Source organism: Salarias fasciatus, chromosome 1 (genome assembly GCF_902148845.1).
Source record: "Salarias fasciatus chromosome 1, fSalaFa1.1, whole genome shotgun sequence".
NCBI lineage: Eukaryota > Metazoa > Chordata > Actinopteri > Blenniiformes > Blenniidae > Salarias > Salarias fasciatus.
The window spans coordinates 26,999,077-27,012,741 of NC_043745.1; the positions used below are offsets into that span (position 1 = coordinate 26,999,077).

Consider the following 13,665-nt stretch of genomic DNA (forward strand, 5'->3'; position numbering starts at 1 on the left):
TACCTCTTATGTGTAATTTAGCATGATTATTGTTGTACCAATTGTTGTGGTTTTTCTCTCTTGCAATGGCACTTGACAGTGATGGTCCCCCTGTGGGCTTATGAGTTACAAAAACAAATCAAAACAAAAAAAAAATAATTAAAAAGGGAATGGTAAAAAGGTTTGCTTAATTAGGTGTGGTGTTTTGTTGGATAGCAATTAACTTCCTGATAGTGGATCAAAATTAAGCCATGAACTTCATCGCCAAAGTACCTTATTTGACACACTATGTAGTTACTGATCGCTGTAGGCTTTTTGTTGTGTTGAAGTGGAGGGGTATTTTCTACATGATAATGAATACATTTGTTTCTCTCCAAATGAGAATGAGGAGTTTCCACTAGATCCACTTGACCTCAAGCAGCGTGTTTGTTTTACGGCTTCAGTGAAGCACATCATGTCCTGGTTAGGCTTTAGAAAACACTGGGAGAATAATTACGATTAATTGGATTGATTGTTATATCCCCCTCTAGAGCCAGGTTATAGCTTTGATTTCATTTTAGAGGAATTTTAATTAGCATAAAACATCTTAACCTGCTTATAATGCCAACATGTTATATTAATGCATTCTGAATATGAAGTGAAGGAAAATCACCTTAATATCCAAACAATGAGAAGCATTCAAAAAATATTTCCACCATGATAGTTTATTTTATGAAAGCCTTAACAGCAAAATATGATTTATATAGAACGTTTTATTACCAGTATAAACACTATAAAAATTAAAAACATTGCATCATGGCAATAATATGCAAACACGTGCTGACGTTTGATATGCTAAGTTAGCTTAGCCAAGAGTAGCTTCATAGCTTCTCCATTTGAAGGACTGATAAAGTGTTTTTCCCCATGTTCATACGCATTCTGACCAAGCACCTATCTCTTGGAAAAAACATTTTGCGTTCCTGCATCAAAAATGTGACATAACCGAAATGTGAATTACCATTAGCTTCCGCGTGTATCTGAAGGCTAACTCGGCTAACTGCACTTAAACCACAGGAGAAGCACAGTGGGAGGACTTCTTTCCGCTTGCCTGTGTATTCTCTCGACTTAAATTAAAGAATAATATTAATAATAATAAAAACCTTTTAGCTAATTAGGATAGGTAGTTAGGATAGGAACTGGAATCCTGCCATGGCAACATGAGTGAGTGGGCTGAACCTCAGTTCAACAGCGCCACGTGTTGGAACCACGTGAAAACCCAGCTGGGAGCTGAGAGAGGGGAGACATGGCTGACCAAGAGGAGATTGCTGTTTCCATGAGGTGAGGGAGAAATAAACATTATTTCCATCAGCTGGTTCAGAGATACTTCAGTTTCTCATGGGAAGGTAACGTGCCTAGCAGAAGATTTGCTTTGTTTTTATTTTTATTTTTCCTGAATGACTCCTATGCAGATATATTTTTTTGTCCTGTGATCATATGTTTTGTGTGTGCATCCGTGCACGTGTTTGTAGTTATCATACATCCATCCACCCATCCAACTATTTACCCTGAGGGAACCTATACTCACACATGGGGAGAACATGCAAACTCTTGCAGTGATCAGTCCTGGACAAAGTTGTAATCTGCAGTTTTTAGGAATCTTTACTACTTGTACGTTGTCATAAAAAAATATTTTTTCCAAGTGATCTGAAGATGCTTTCAAATCAATTGTCAAGATTTAAAAAAATATCCAGTCAGTTTCTTCTGATGGCTGTCCAGAGGTTTTCATGTTCTGGCTTTATAGCGCCTCGTTCGATCGTCAAGAATGCAATACAGCCCAAATGTCAGCAAAAGGTTATCCAAGACAAGGTTTGATTTTAATACCATGGTCATTTCAATGTACTGATTCTTCTGTAATTCTATTCATTTATGTGTATTATGTGAACATATAAGTGAAATAAAAATTGAATGGTTCAACAATCTGTTTTAATCTGTCTGTCTCTCCCGCCGTCGTCTTTGTTCTCAGTTGCGATGAAGATCCTGTAGAGAATGCCTCCAACGCTAATGATGAAACAGAGGAAGAAAAGACTCCCGGCTGCAGGAAGAAGGTGCAATCCAGCTGGCAACCTGTTTTGATTGTCATTTTGACAGTGGCCCTTTGTACTGCTGTCTGCTTTTTATTTACCCAGACAAGTAAACAACAAAGTCTGACAGCAGAATTACTGCATATGGAAGAGGAACGACTGAGTGTGCGGAAAAATACAAAGCAACTGCAAAAAGAAAACAGTGAGCTAAAGGAACTTCTGAACTCAATTTATCAAAACTTCAGTGTCCTGGGAAATGAATATGGTGAAATGAAGGTTCTCATAAACACCGCTTTGTGCAATTTTACCTTGTCAGTTGAAAAAAACCACCTGAGTGATCTCTTGAAGAAGACACTGCAAGAAAAGACAGAGTTGGAAGTGGTGAACAGAGGGCTGACCGTGCATCTTAATGCAACCCGGGAAGATTTGGAGCTCGTTGAAGAGAAAAACAGGCAGCTTAACGTGACTTTGAACGAATCACTGCGTGTCATCTCAATGGCCTCTGCAGAAAATAAAAGCTTACGCCAGCTGTTAGACAATGAACAACAAACCACTAAAGATCTAGCTGCAACAAATCAACAGCAGCGTTCAATTTTGTCCTCCACCAGACTGTCCTTCCTCTGGAGATTGTGCAACAGTGACACACTGCAGTGTTCACGCTGCCTGCCCGGCTGGGCCGAGCATGATTCACGCTGCTTCTTCTTGTCCTCGGTACCACAGAAGTGGGAGGTTGCCCGCAGAGAGTGTCTCGACATGGGAGGTGACCTGGCCGTTGTCTCCAGTGCAGCAGATCAGGCATTCTTGACCAACATGACTTTTCAGTATGTGCGGCAGCATCCCCAAGAAGACTTCCTTTCAGCGTGGATTGGATTGCAGGACATGGTGAAGGAGGGCGCCTACTTTTGGGTCAGTGGCTTGAAACTTCACTCAAATGTAACTTACTGGAGGCCCCAGGAGCCAAACAATGCAATAGCCCAGTGGGAAGCTGACAAAGCAGGACAGGACTGTGTTACCATCGTGCCTCCGGACCACATCGGTACAGAGGACTGGCTAAATTCCTGGGATGATATCGTCTGTCTGGGCCAACGCCATTTCTTGTGTGAGACCGCAGCTTTCATTTTAGTCTGACTGACAAACCTTGAATGCAAAAGTCCCCCTTCACGAGTTTACCCACGTATTCTTATACACATCTATTTCAGTCAATGCTAAGATGCCCCTGCTGAGCCGCCTCGTACTTAATGCTGTACATTTGCTCAGCAGGCAGCTTTCTAGCAAGCCTCAGTAAATACATGTGAGCAGAAGTAAAGATGTGTCATCCTGAACATTCCTGTTAATGCAAACACGTATTTTAAAACAATTTTAAAAAAGCAGTGAAATCACAACATCAAGGTTTTCACAGAAGTAATAAAAGTTTGAAAATAAAATTTTAAAGAAAGAAATTCATTAATTTTTCTGAATATTTATTAAATAATTGTTTCCATTCATTTCTCAGTGTTCTGATATTTTTTGTTGCCTCGTGATGCTCATAGTGTGCTGTAAAGCAGGTAAGAGAGGTTCACAGCTGTGTGTGGATTGTGTCTACATGTGTGGAGGGTTGAATTTGTATCTGTGAGCTGAGATCACACAGCCAAACGGCCTGACTCATGCCTTATGTTAACCATGCAGAGCTGAGATGGTGGATGTGAGAATTACGTGGAGCCGTCTTAGGGAGTTGTGAAAGATCCCTCCTGAAGTGTCAGTGATCCAGTAAAGAGGCCACTGACTCAGCCACCTGAGATTATGTATGCTCTAATCTCACTTTTATGATGTCATTAAGTTATATATCATTACCTTCAACTCTTCCTTTTATTTTTTCATTCCTTTTCAAAACTTTTAAGCATTCACTGAGCATCTCAGAGCAGAGAAGGAATTAAGGGCACTCATTATGTAAGAACAGTAAATGTGCATGTAGCCTCATAATGGGAATTTTCCTCAGGGATTTTTAACTTTCACCAAGCTTGGTTTTTTTCTCTCCATTAAAAAAAAAAAATAATAAAAATGTTCCAAAATGTTTGATCACATGCTAACTTGGTATCACATAAAACTCTGAAAGGTGCAAGCTGTGGTCAGTTTTGTTGTATGGACTGGCAACCGGTTAGAAATGCAGACGTGAGATTTTCAGATGTTATATGCATATTAACTATATTTTATCGTAATACACACACTTTTGCCCTATCTAACTGGTTTCTGACCATACTTATTTCTACTTTGTGCAATGAGAAAAGCAAGACATGTTTCTGAAGGAATATCCCATTTTCCTCGATCATCTACTGAATATGTTCTTTAAAAGACAACAGGTCATTTATTATGAATCTTAGAATATAATCCAACTTTGAGACATGGAGGCCGGAGCCCATCGCAGCTGATAGTGGGTAAAAAGACGGTGCATTATATCACAATATAAACACAGAGACTGCTGCCTACAATAATAGTCACACAGGTAAAACTCAAATGCATGATTTTCAGATTGTGGAAAGAATCCAGAATACCCACATGCAAACCTCGGGCAGAAAGGCCCAGAAGTTCAGAACTGCGGGTTTATTTTTGCCCCCTGGCTTTAGGATTTGGATATTTTATCACTAGGAAGTAATAATCATTTTGGTTGGCTTATTATCTGCGATTTATTTAGCCCATTGATCATATTGATATGGTTGTTGCACCTGTCATTGGATGAAATGGCGACCCCTGGCGGCAGGTGGCTGTCGCCGCACCCCGGCGCTCTGCCCACACTGACAACACAAACGCCATCTTTATCTGACAGGCAAAGTCGCGGAGCGGAGTTGTGCAGCGAAAGTAGGTCAGCGGCTCGGTGAAGCGAAAACACGACTGAAAACCTCTTTTCTTGAGCTTTCAGCCGGTGTTTGCTAACCTCGCGAAACACCGCGTTGTCGCATGGTCCAATGTGTTTGATCGGTCGGCCAGTTTGGACGCAGTTTTCTTGTGTCGGTCCCGGTTGACGTTGACGGATCGCTTTTCATTAATCAGCCCCGGGAGGCAAGAGCCAGGTGAGAAAACGACGGGGTCGACATAATAGCCACCGCAAAGCGGCTCGAACTGTCCCACTAAGCTAATGATTAGTTGTTAGTTTACATAAACAGGCCACAACTTGTTTGCTAAGTAGTTAGCTAGGAGCGAGCCTCGGTTGAGCTAAGCTAACTCTCAGTAGATGTGAACTGCTTATACTGAACGAGGCGAAAATCAAACGCTGTGATATATTTATTAATAAAATGTGATTTTTAAAGAGGTAAATGGTGCAGGTATTAACTTTGGGCTCATTCTTGGTTTTGATAGAGGCGTGTGTTGATTATCACTGGGGAGGCGTGTCCTCCATGAACAATGTTTTCATTTTACGGTAGGCAGAACGACAAGCCCACGTTTTTCCCGTGCATGTGTCAGAAAGATCTGGGAGATTTAGGCATAATAAACACACCGATAGTCATAAAGCAGCTACCCGAAAAACACACCATCAGGTTTAAATGCTCAGTAATGGAATGTCAACTAGCTATCGTTTACTTTAATCAAGGCAGTGTGATTTATCATTCCACCATCAGTGTGGGCCAATGAAGGCAGAACGCCACAAGAACTTTAGCTGACAATTAAAAGTGAATGAATTGATATTTTAAGGCAACATAATTATTAATTAAAAATTAAAAAATGGTACATAACTAAGATTTTTGAAGTTGCATGTGAGCAAGTGTTTCCAAAAGCCTTGAACATGTAAAATAACTTATTGATTATTCATCAGTCCACAACAAACAGACTAAATAAAAAAAAGAGATAATTATGTCCTCGAGGTTCAAAATTAAGAAAAAAAGAATATCATTTAATCTTATTAAATATTGTACACGTTTGCTGTAGCTCTAATGTAAATGACAAACAGTCTTGAAATATTTCAATTAATATTTCATGAATTTAGAGTTTATCATTGTATTCTTTTTTTGTAAAAGCCCCTTTTTTGTGGATGGCCCATGTTATATTTGACTACAGCATGACAAAGGTGTTAATATTAGTCCTTGCTGTGGGTCATATCAATTTGAAACCTATATTTTCTACAAATTTCTTTGTAGTACACACTCCAAAATGCAAATTGGTTAGGAAAATATTTGCTGCTGTACAGCTGTCCATCAACGCATAAACATGGGCCAAAGCTTGTTAATAACTTGATGAATGGGATAACATTTACTTTCTGCCAGGCATGTCAGGAAATTGAGAGTTGGTAAATTCCGCCCGGCCATCTGGGTTTTGTTAACTTCTCTTCTATTTACCCAGCATGAAACGGATTCTCCCAGGAAATGAGCTGGAGGATGGAGGTGGCACCAGCACCGGGTGTCAGAAGACTCTTAAACGGTCCCGCAAGCAGCGGAGGGAAAAAGATTCAGAGGAAGAGGAGGAGGGCGCTCACTGGGAGTGTCTCCCTCAGGAGATCCTGCTCCACATCTTCCAGTACCTGCCTCTGCTGGATCGGGCTTACGCTTCTCAGGTAAAATTAAAATATCAGTGCATTTTTTAGTTTTTTGTGATAATTAATGAACGTTTTTCTTCTTCAGTTCTCTGTATCATTTGACTGCCACTTCGTCTTTTCACATGACCAGCTAAAACATTATTGGCGAAGCCCAGAGAGAGTCAGATTCCTATTCTGGATATTTGGAACTTAAGTCAAATCATTTCCACAAAAACAAAAATGATTGCAAATAGGGCTGCACGATTTCGGCAAAAAAACCTAATTGCGATGTTTCAGACCAAGATTGGGATTGCAATTCGATTTTCAATTTTTTTATTTTAGACATCTAAATGCATGAACCTGCCAAAATATTGAGTGAGTTTAATTTTAGAGGAGTTATTTTATCAATATCCTTATAATGCAATAACTTACTGTATTTTCCGCAAACCAGATTATGAGGCACACCGTCAATGATTGGCTTTTTTACAAACAAATTGTGTGATTATGGTGACTGATCGGTTAGAGGTGGACAATGTGGATGAAGCTTCATGTTTGCCGTTCAGATTGAACTGGCCAGCGCAGCTACAAGCAAGCAGATGTCGCTCATGTGATCAGGTGGCAAAGCATTATGGGAACCGTAGTCAAACAACATGGTTGATCGGAGCAACAGGAGCGCAGACAAACTTGTTTAATACTACATCACTTCTGATTGGCCAGCGTCATAAAGACCCGAGCCACAGCAATTTTGGTTGGCTAATATGTCTATCACTCGAATGTCAAAGCAGGGAGGCCACCAAAAAAAAAAACAAAAACAAAAAAAAAACACAGGGTCTTTCGATTACATTGTTGCACTCGGCCAAACCTCAATGTCGATTAGATTTCAATTTATCGTGCAGTCCTAATTGCAAATAACCAGACTGTTGCATTAACCCACTGCCCCGACGCTCACGTGACTCTTCAATTGTTCCAAACATGTGCTTTAATTATGGTGCACTGGAAACAAACAAACAAACAAACAAACGTACCTTCATACACGTTTTTCCAGTTTAACACATTCTGACATTTCTTTAAATATGAAGGAAACACATGTTGGTTTGTGTTTTTAGTCCCTACCCTGGGATTTGTCAACTTGGCTGCAGGGCAAGCACTTGTTGTAGCTTTTCTTTCACTGTCTGAACAAATGGGATATAATTTGTAGTTTTTTTAAATTAATTCTTCGGTAAACTCTGTGCATTGTTAATCCAGTCTTTGTTCTTGCCGTAGGTGTGCCGAGGCTGGAACCAGGCTTTTCACATGCCGGAGCTGTGGCGATGCTTTGAGTTCGAGTTGAACCAGCCAGCCAGCTCCTACTTGAAGGCCACACACCCAGAACTCATCAAACAGATAATCAAAAGGCACTCAAACCACCTCCAATATGTCAGCTTCAAGGTACGACGGAAAGCAGGAGCCCGTGTTTAGTGGGGTTGAAGCGATGAAGAGGAGTGTGCAGTGAAGTGGATTCTCATGTTTATCCCAGATAAATGTTTTTCTCTCGACGTCTTGCAGGTGGACAGCAGCAGAGAGTCTGCAGAAGCGGCGTGCGACATCCTGTCTCAGCTCGTCAACTGCTCGCTGAAAACTTTGGGACTCATCTCCACGGCCAGGCCCAGCTTCATGGAGCTGCCTAAGGTCAGCCTCAGCAAGATATTACTCCGCTGTCTAGCTTTAAGCATCATTCTTATTTTATCATCTGAAGTCCAACCTTGATGTGGTTTGTGGACTGCATCGCTCAAACCAGACAGGTTTCCCTGAGTTGTAACATACCCAGAAATGTGTCACCTCTCCTCTTTGATTATTATCTGAGTTGCAGTTGGTTTGATTAATGACGGGCGCCTCTGGGTGACTTTATAATTTAAGATGTGTCACTTCAAAACTGCACCTGGCCTTTGATTTGTTGGGCCGATAATCAAAGGAGGGGAATCATTCTAAAACGTTGGTCACGATTCCAGATGATAATGGAAAATATAATTCTTCTATTTTTTGGGGGAGTTTTAAAAACAAGGAGGCACTTTGCTTTTATTCCTATTTTGTGTTTTACAAACTGCCAGAGCAGTCACATCACAGATATGTTGACGTCACACTGCTTGATTTTTCTTAATATCGTTTTAAACGATATCTCATTTTTTCCCCTTCTGTGCTTTCTCTGTGACACTTTAATTTGGATTATAAAAGGTGTTTTTTATTTTTTTTTGTTAAAGTTCAGTTGATTAAATTTGTCAACAGTGCAAATTTCTAACAGTGCTACAAGAAAAACTCTCATAAATTCTCACTTTTTGGAGTCTGAAGCAACAACCCAAAGCACATTTTAGGCATCATGTTTGTTTTTCTTTCTTCGCGTAGCCATCTTGTTCTGATCTCACAGTACCTCCAAACTGTGGCCAATCAGCTTCTGTCTTGGCACATTGAGTATAAACTGAACGTCGCTCCTTATCTTTGACGCTTAAAGGCCAATGGATTGTAGTTTGTCTGTTCATTTAGCTAATGCTCCATTCGCGTTGGACTAGAATTATCTGTGGACCTCTGGTAGTTTGTGAATTACCCACTGATGTCTTTGTATCTTTCCTTGGATGTGCCACGGGACAAGAAAACTCTGTTTTACTCAAATTTAGACCTTACATTCAGATGAGAGCCCAGATGGACGCGTACTTTCTGGTCGAGATATTGTGGTATTATGTATTTACTATACTGATGTGATGAAATGCTTCATTTTCACGTTTTGCTGTCAAAGACGTGCTCCGCTTCCACAGCCCACAGACAGAGGTGAGGTAACTTTATTTCTGTGTTTCTTTGTGCTTTTGCACATTTGTGGCTAAGAGTTATGATGCACATAAATGAAAAGCTCTCTGTCTTGAACCTTTGAGGACCACTCACCCCCATGACTTGATTGTATGGATGTGTATGTGTTTACATTACTTATTGATTAAACATGATTGCCCCCCAACACTTAGAAACAGGAAAAACAACTATTAGTACTAAATGATAATCAACCAACAATGTATATGCTTCTTTTTCTGCAATAAAATGCAGGCATTAGAAGGCAAAATTTGACTTTCAAGAGACAGGACAGATCGATTTTGATTTACGTGCATCATAACTTTGAACCAGAAATATGATAAAGTACAAAGAATTGCAGAAATAAGCTTAAGTTCTGTTAGTGGGCTGAACACAGGCGGTGGAATTATTACTCTACAAAACACAGAAGTGGTGCATTCAGACAGGACTAAAAACACAGACATCCTCCATAGTTATTACAAATTACCAGAGGTCCCTAAGTGATTTTAAGTCGTGTGAATAGGGCTTTAGGTGCTCTGTACAATGACTGTGATTGCAGGGCAAACTCAGAATCGACGCATTTTAGAATATTATGCAATTTACAGTTGATTCCATTCATATTGCATCAGTTCCATCTATTACCTGCTCGGTGGAAATCCTTCAAGGTCCATTACCTAATGGAAACAGTGGCGCTTGTAGCATGAAGGAAAGAGGTTAAAGGTTCGCCACTTCAGTTAACCACAGGTGGTACCTCTATGTTGGCCATGCTGTGAGGAAACAATCTGCAGAATAAACATGGAATGGTCAAAGTGGACTGCGTCCACCCCTATTAGAAAGACATTAAGAAAAATCCTTTGTGCTTCGACCCCGGGAGGGATTCAGTAATGCTCAGCATCCCGCTGGGCTTGCAGTGCACTTGGAAAAACCCCGCACTTTGTTCACCGAGTGTTTTATTCTGTTGCTCTGCTCGACAGTCTCACTTCATCTCCGCGCTGACGGTGGTTTTCGTGAACTCCAAATCCCTGTCCTCGCTGAAGATTGATGACACACCTGTGGATGACCCCTCCCTCAAAGTCCTGGTGGCCAACAACAGCGACACCCTCAAGCTGCTGAAAATGAGCAGCTGCCCCCATGTTTCACCTGCAGGTAACTGACAGAATTACATCAAACATGATAAATGGTGGCAGTGATGAATGCTGATTCATTTAAGGATCTGATTGATCAAGAACAACAGCTAAATGACACGGTGAATGGACTTCACTTAAATATCACATTTTCACAGCCTCAGCTCTCTCGATCCACCGTAAATGTGATCACTCTCGGTTAAGCATCCACATACACACGAACGATGATCTTCTGCTATTGAGGACCATCGAAGATGACTAATCCATGACTTTTCACATACTTTAACATGCCGTTTTATTTCCACCTGCACGTGTCTGTTTGCAGGCATCCTGTGTGTGGCCGACCAGTGCCACGGCCTGAGAGAACTGGCTCTCAACTACCACCTGCTGAGTGACGAACTCCTCATTGCCCTCTCCTCTGAGAAGCACGTTCACCTCGATCATCTCCGCATCGACGTGGTCAGCGAAAACCCCGGCCAGCACTTCCACACCATCAAGAAGAGCAGCTGGGACGCCATGGTGCGCCACTCCCCCAAATTCAACCTGGTCATGTACTTCTTCCTCTACGAGGACGAGTTCGGGCCTTTCTTCCGCGACGAGATCCCCGTCACGCACCTGTACTTCGGCCGCTCCGTCAGCAAGGACGTGCTGGGCCGCGTCGGGCTCACCTGCCCCCGCCTGGTGGAGCTGGTGGTGTGCGCCAACGGGCTGCGGCCGCTGGACGAAGAGCTGATCCGCATCGCTCAGCGCTGCACGCAGCTGTCGGCCATCGGCCTGGGGGAGTGCGAGGTGTCCTGCAGCGCGTTCGTGGAGTTCGTGAAGATGTGCGGAGACAGACTGACACAGCTCTCCATCATGGAGGAGGTGCTGGTTCCAGATCACCGCTACGGGCTGGACGACATCCACTGGGAGGTGTCTAAGCATCTGGGTCGCGTCTGGTTCCCAGACATGATGCCGACCTGGTAAAGCTGCTCGTCTTCGAATTCCCTGAATTCATCCAGAAATCACATGAGGGTTTTGATCGGATCAAGCCGACACATAACTTTGATTTCACTCTATCATGTACATATTTTTATATTTGTCTGTACATATATATGTATATCAATCAATAGGTGACTCTTCAACATTATTTAGCACTTTGTTCTAGTAAGCCTGCTTTTATGTGGTGTTTCACAAGTATTTAGAAGTTACACTTTGCTTGAAGAGTCTAGAATGATCGGAGGGGGAGTAGAGGATTTTTCAATTTATTTTACGTACACTGGTTGTATGTCCCACAGCTTTTTAAGTTCCGTGTCAGCTTATAAATATATACTTTGCCTTAAGCTGGACGAGCAGAACAGCGCTTCAGAGAGAAATTATAACTTAACTTTAGAACGGTGTGTTTCACAGATTGTTGACATGGTGCTGGCTTCACGGTTCGAGTCGGGCAGTGTGTGAATGAAGTACTTTGATGTATTAAAGGGGATGATCACCAATATAAGCTAAGGTTTAATAATATTCACTTAATAGCAGCAAAACGTTGAGCTTACTGTTTGCTTCTGAGACTTTACAACTGAAGTAATAACCGGATCTGACTGGGGAACGTTGCAGGTGGGCAGACACCCTGTGTGTGTGTGTGTGTAGACCGGGGGTGTTGAAGTCATTTGTGTTGAGAAGCCATTTATATCGCCTAGTTTTATCTCAGCAGGGTCGAAGCAGCGGTAAGATAGCATGAAACCCGACAGATAATGACTGCTTTAACCCTTTCCTTTAGTTTTAAACATACTAGGTATTTACATTTATTAAGCTTTCTCGGCTGCACGACTTCTGCAGGCGTCTTGTTTCTTTGTTTTTTTTTTGTTTTTTTTTTCTTCTAGTCACCATCATAGTATTGCTTTCATGCTAATGCAATTTTCTTGTAATAATTTAGCTAACTTTCACAGCAGCATGGCTACAGCCATTGCTTCCATCTGCTTTTTTTGACCTTGCATGATTATGCAAGGTCATCGGAGCGCCGCTCTGGACCATCTGGGGTTTTGACCTGCAGGCTGTATGTTTGACACCTGCTATAGACTGGTCATGTGACTGGTCTGGCAGCAGGCAGACACACAAATGGACTCCTTGTTTAAAACATAGTGCGTGCGTGCGTGCGTGCGTGCGTGCGTGCGTGCGTGCGTGTGTGTGTGTGTGCGTGTTCATGCAGTCCATTGGCACCACTATGGATATACAGAATCAGACTTTTTTTTTTTATATCCAATGGGGTGAAACTGTTACTCCTGTGTTCATTTGTGAATACATGAAAGCATGATTATCACCAAATTGCATTTGAGAAAGATGCAAAGGTTTTGCTAATCATGCCATACGTCTGCATTTGTGTAACATTTTAATTCAAACAAAACTCTTGATGTTCATACCTTTTGGACGATGCTACCAAGACAATGATGCGTTCAGGCACAATCAGAACACTTTGGAAGAGAACACTAACTCTTGGCCCTTCTTAATCTGCCATTGTATAGTAATGCTATTATTGTACTTATCCAGTTGATACCCAATGTCTTTGAATGTGTTTGAGTCACCATTTCTGACATAGAAACACAGAAGTATCTCTGAGGTTTCCTTTGACAACACTTCTTTTTTGATTTTTCAGTTATTTTTTTATTCGTGCAGGTGGTGCTCTTAAATCACTCTGGCCATGATAATCTCTGTCTGTACATACTGTAAAAATATATAACCTATATATATATACTTGAGCTATGTTTTAACATACTTTGTGTGTATTGTACAGTAGTTCTATTTCTGCATTGCCTGACCCATGTTCCTAATGTAAATATAAATATATGATGTATTTAAATACAAATGGGAGGGAGACGTTGCAATTGTGGCCATCCTATAATATATCTGTACATTTTAAGGAATTATATTGTTGTTCTTTTACTCAAATGAAGATCCCAGGTTTAGTAAGAGCTTGGAAAACATTAGGGAATGAAAAGATTTTTGCAGTCAATTGATAATTTTTGTTTTTTTTTTTTTAGTATTGTTCTGTGAGTTGCTTTGGGCGGTTCATTTCTTTTTAATTTTGATTCATTTTACAGAAGTTCTGCAAAGAATTGAAGTGTAAAAACTTGGTTTATAGCACAGTGATTTCTCTAATTGGTTGGAGCAGCAGTTTACCTGAAGCAGCTAAATGCAGAAAATGCATTGTACTGTTGAAATTGCTCAACCCATTAGCTCT

The 13,665-nt window shown here is 41.2% G+C and overlaps 2 protein-coding genes across 3 annotated transcripts; both read left to right on the forward strand.

Moving 5' to 3' along the window:
• The first annotated feature begins 1,261 nt into the window (after window positions 1–1,261).
• On the forward strand, window positions 1,262–3,167 carry LOC115391293 (low affinity immunoglobulin epsilon Fc receptor-like). The gene is made up of 3 exons (XM_030095432.1): window positions 1,262–1,296; window positions 1,982–2,115; window positions 2,356–3,167. The coding sequence occupies exons 1-3, from the start codon at window positions 1,262–1,264 to the stop codon at window positions 3,165–3,167; spliced, it is 981 nt and encodes a 326-aa protein (XP_029951292.1).
• Window positions 3,168–4,830: 1,663 nt separating this feature from the next.
• On the forward strand, window positions 4,831–12,234 carry LOC115386117 (F-box/LRR-repeat protein 3-like). Of its 2 annotated transcripts, XR_003931279.1 has the most exons (7): window positions 4,831–5,083; window positions 6,348–6,558; window positions 7,783–7,947; window positions 8,065–8,187; window positions 10,305–10,476; window positions 10,780–11,640; window positions 12,223–12,234. XR_003931279.1 is itself a non-coding variant. In XM_030088333.1 (6 exons), exons 2-6 carry the CDS (start codon window positions 6,349–6,351, stop codon window positions 11,418–11,420), a joined length of 1,311 nt encoding a protein of 436 aa, XP_029944193.1. In that variant the 5' UTR covers window positions 4,831–5,083; window position 6,348; the 3' UTR covers window positions 11,421–12,216. The 2 variants fall into 2 exon arrangements, 1 of the variants encoding a protein (XP_029944193.1); XM_030088333.1 differs by lacking the exon at window positions 12,223–12,234 and having other exon boundaries at window positions 10,780–12,216.
• The last annotated feature ends 1,431 nt before the right edge of the window (window positions 12,235–13,665 follow it).

What these genes read in the sequence shown, in the direction of transcription:
- LOC115391293 (XM_030095432.1), top strand. Translation starts at nt 1,262, where the DNA reads ATGGCTGACCAAGAGGAGATTGCTGTTTCCATGAG. An exon ending in GAGATTGCTGTTTCCATGAG is followed by an intron (nt 1,297 to 1,981) that starts GTGAGGGAGAAA and finishes CTTTGTTCTCAG; the next exon opens with TTGCGATGAAGATCCTGTAG. An exon ending in CATTTTGACAGTGGCCCTTT is followed by an intron (nt 2,116 to 2,355) that starts GTACTGCTGTCT and finishes TTACCTTGTCAG; the next exon opens with TTGAAAAAAACCACCTGAGT.
- LOC115386117 (XM_030088333.1), top strand. Translation starts at nt 6,349, where the DNA reads ATGAAACGGATTCTCCCAGGAAATGAGCTGGAGGATGGAGGTGGCACC. An exon ending in ATCGGGCTTACGCTTCTCAG is followed by an intron (nt 6,559 to 7,782) that starts GTAAAATTAAAA and finishes TTCTTGCCGTAG; the next exon opens with GTGTGCCGAGGCTGGAACCA. An exon ending in CCCCCATGTTTCACCTGCAG is followed by an intron (nt 10,477 to 10,779) that starts GTAACTGACAGA and finishes GTCTGTTTGCAG; the next exon opens with GCATCCTGTGTGTGGCCGAC.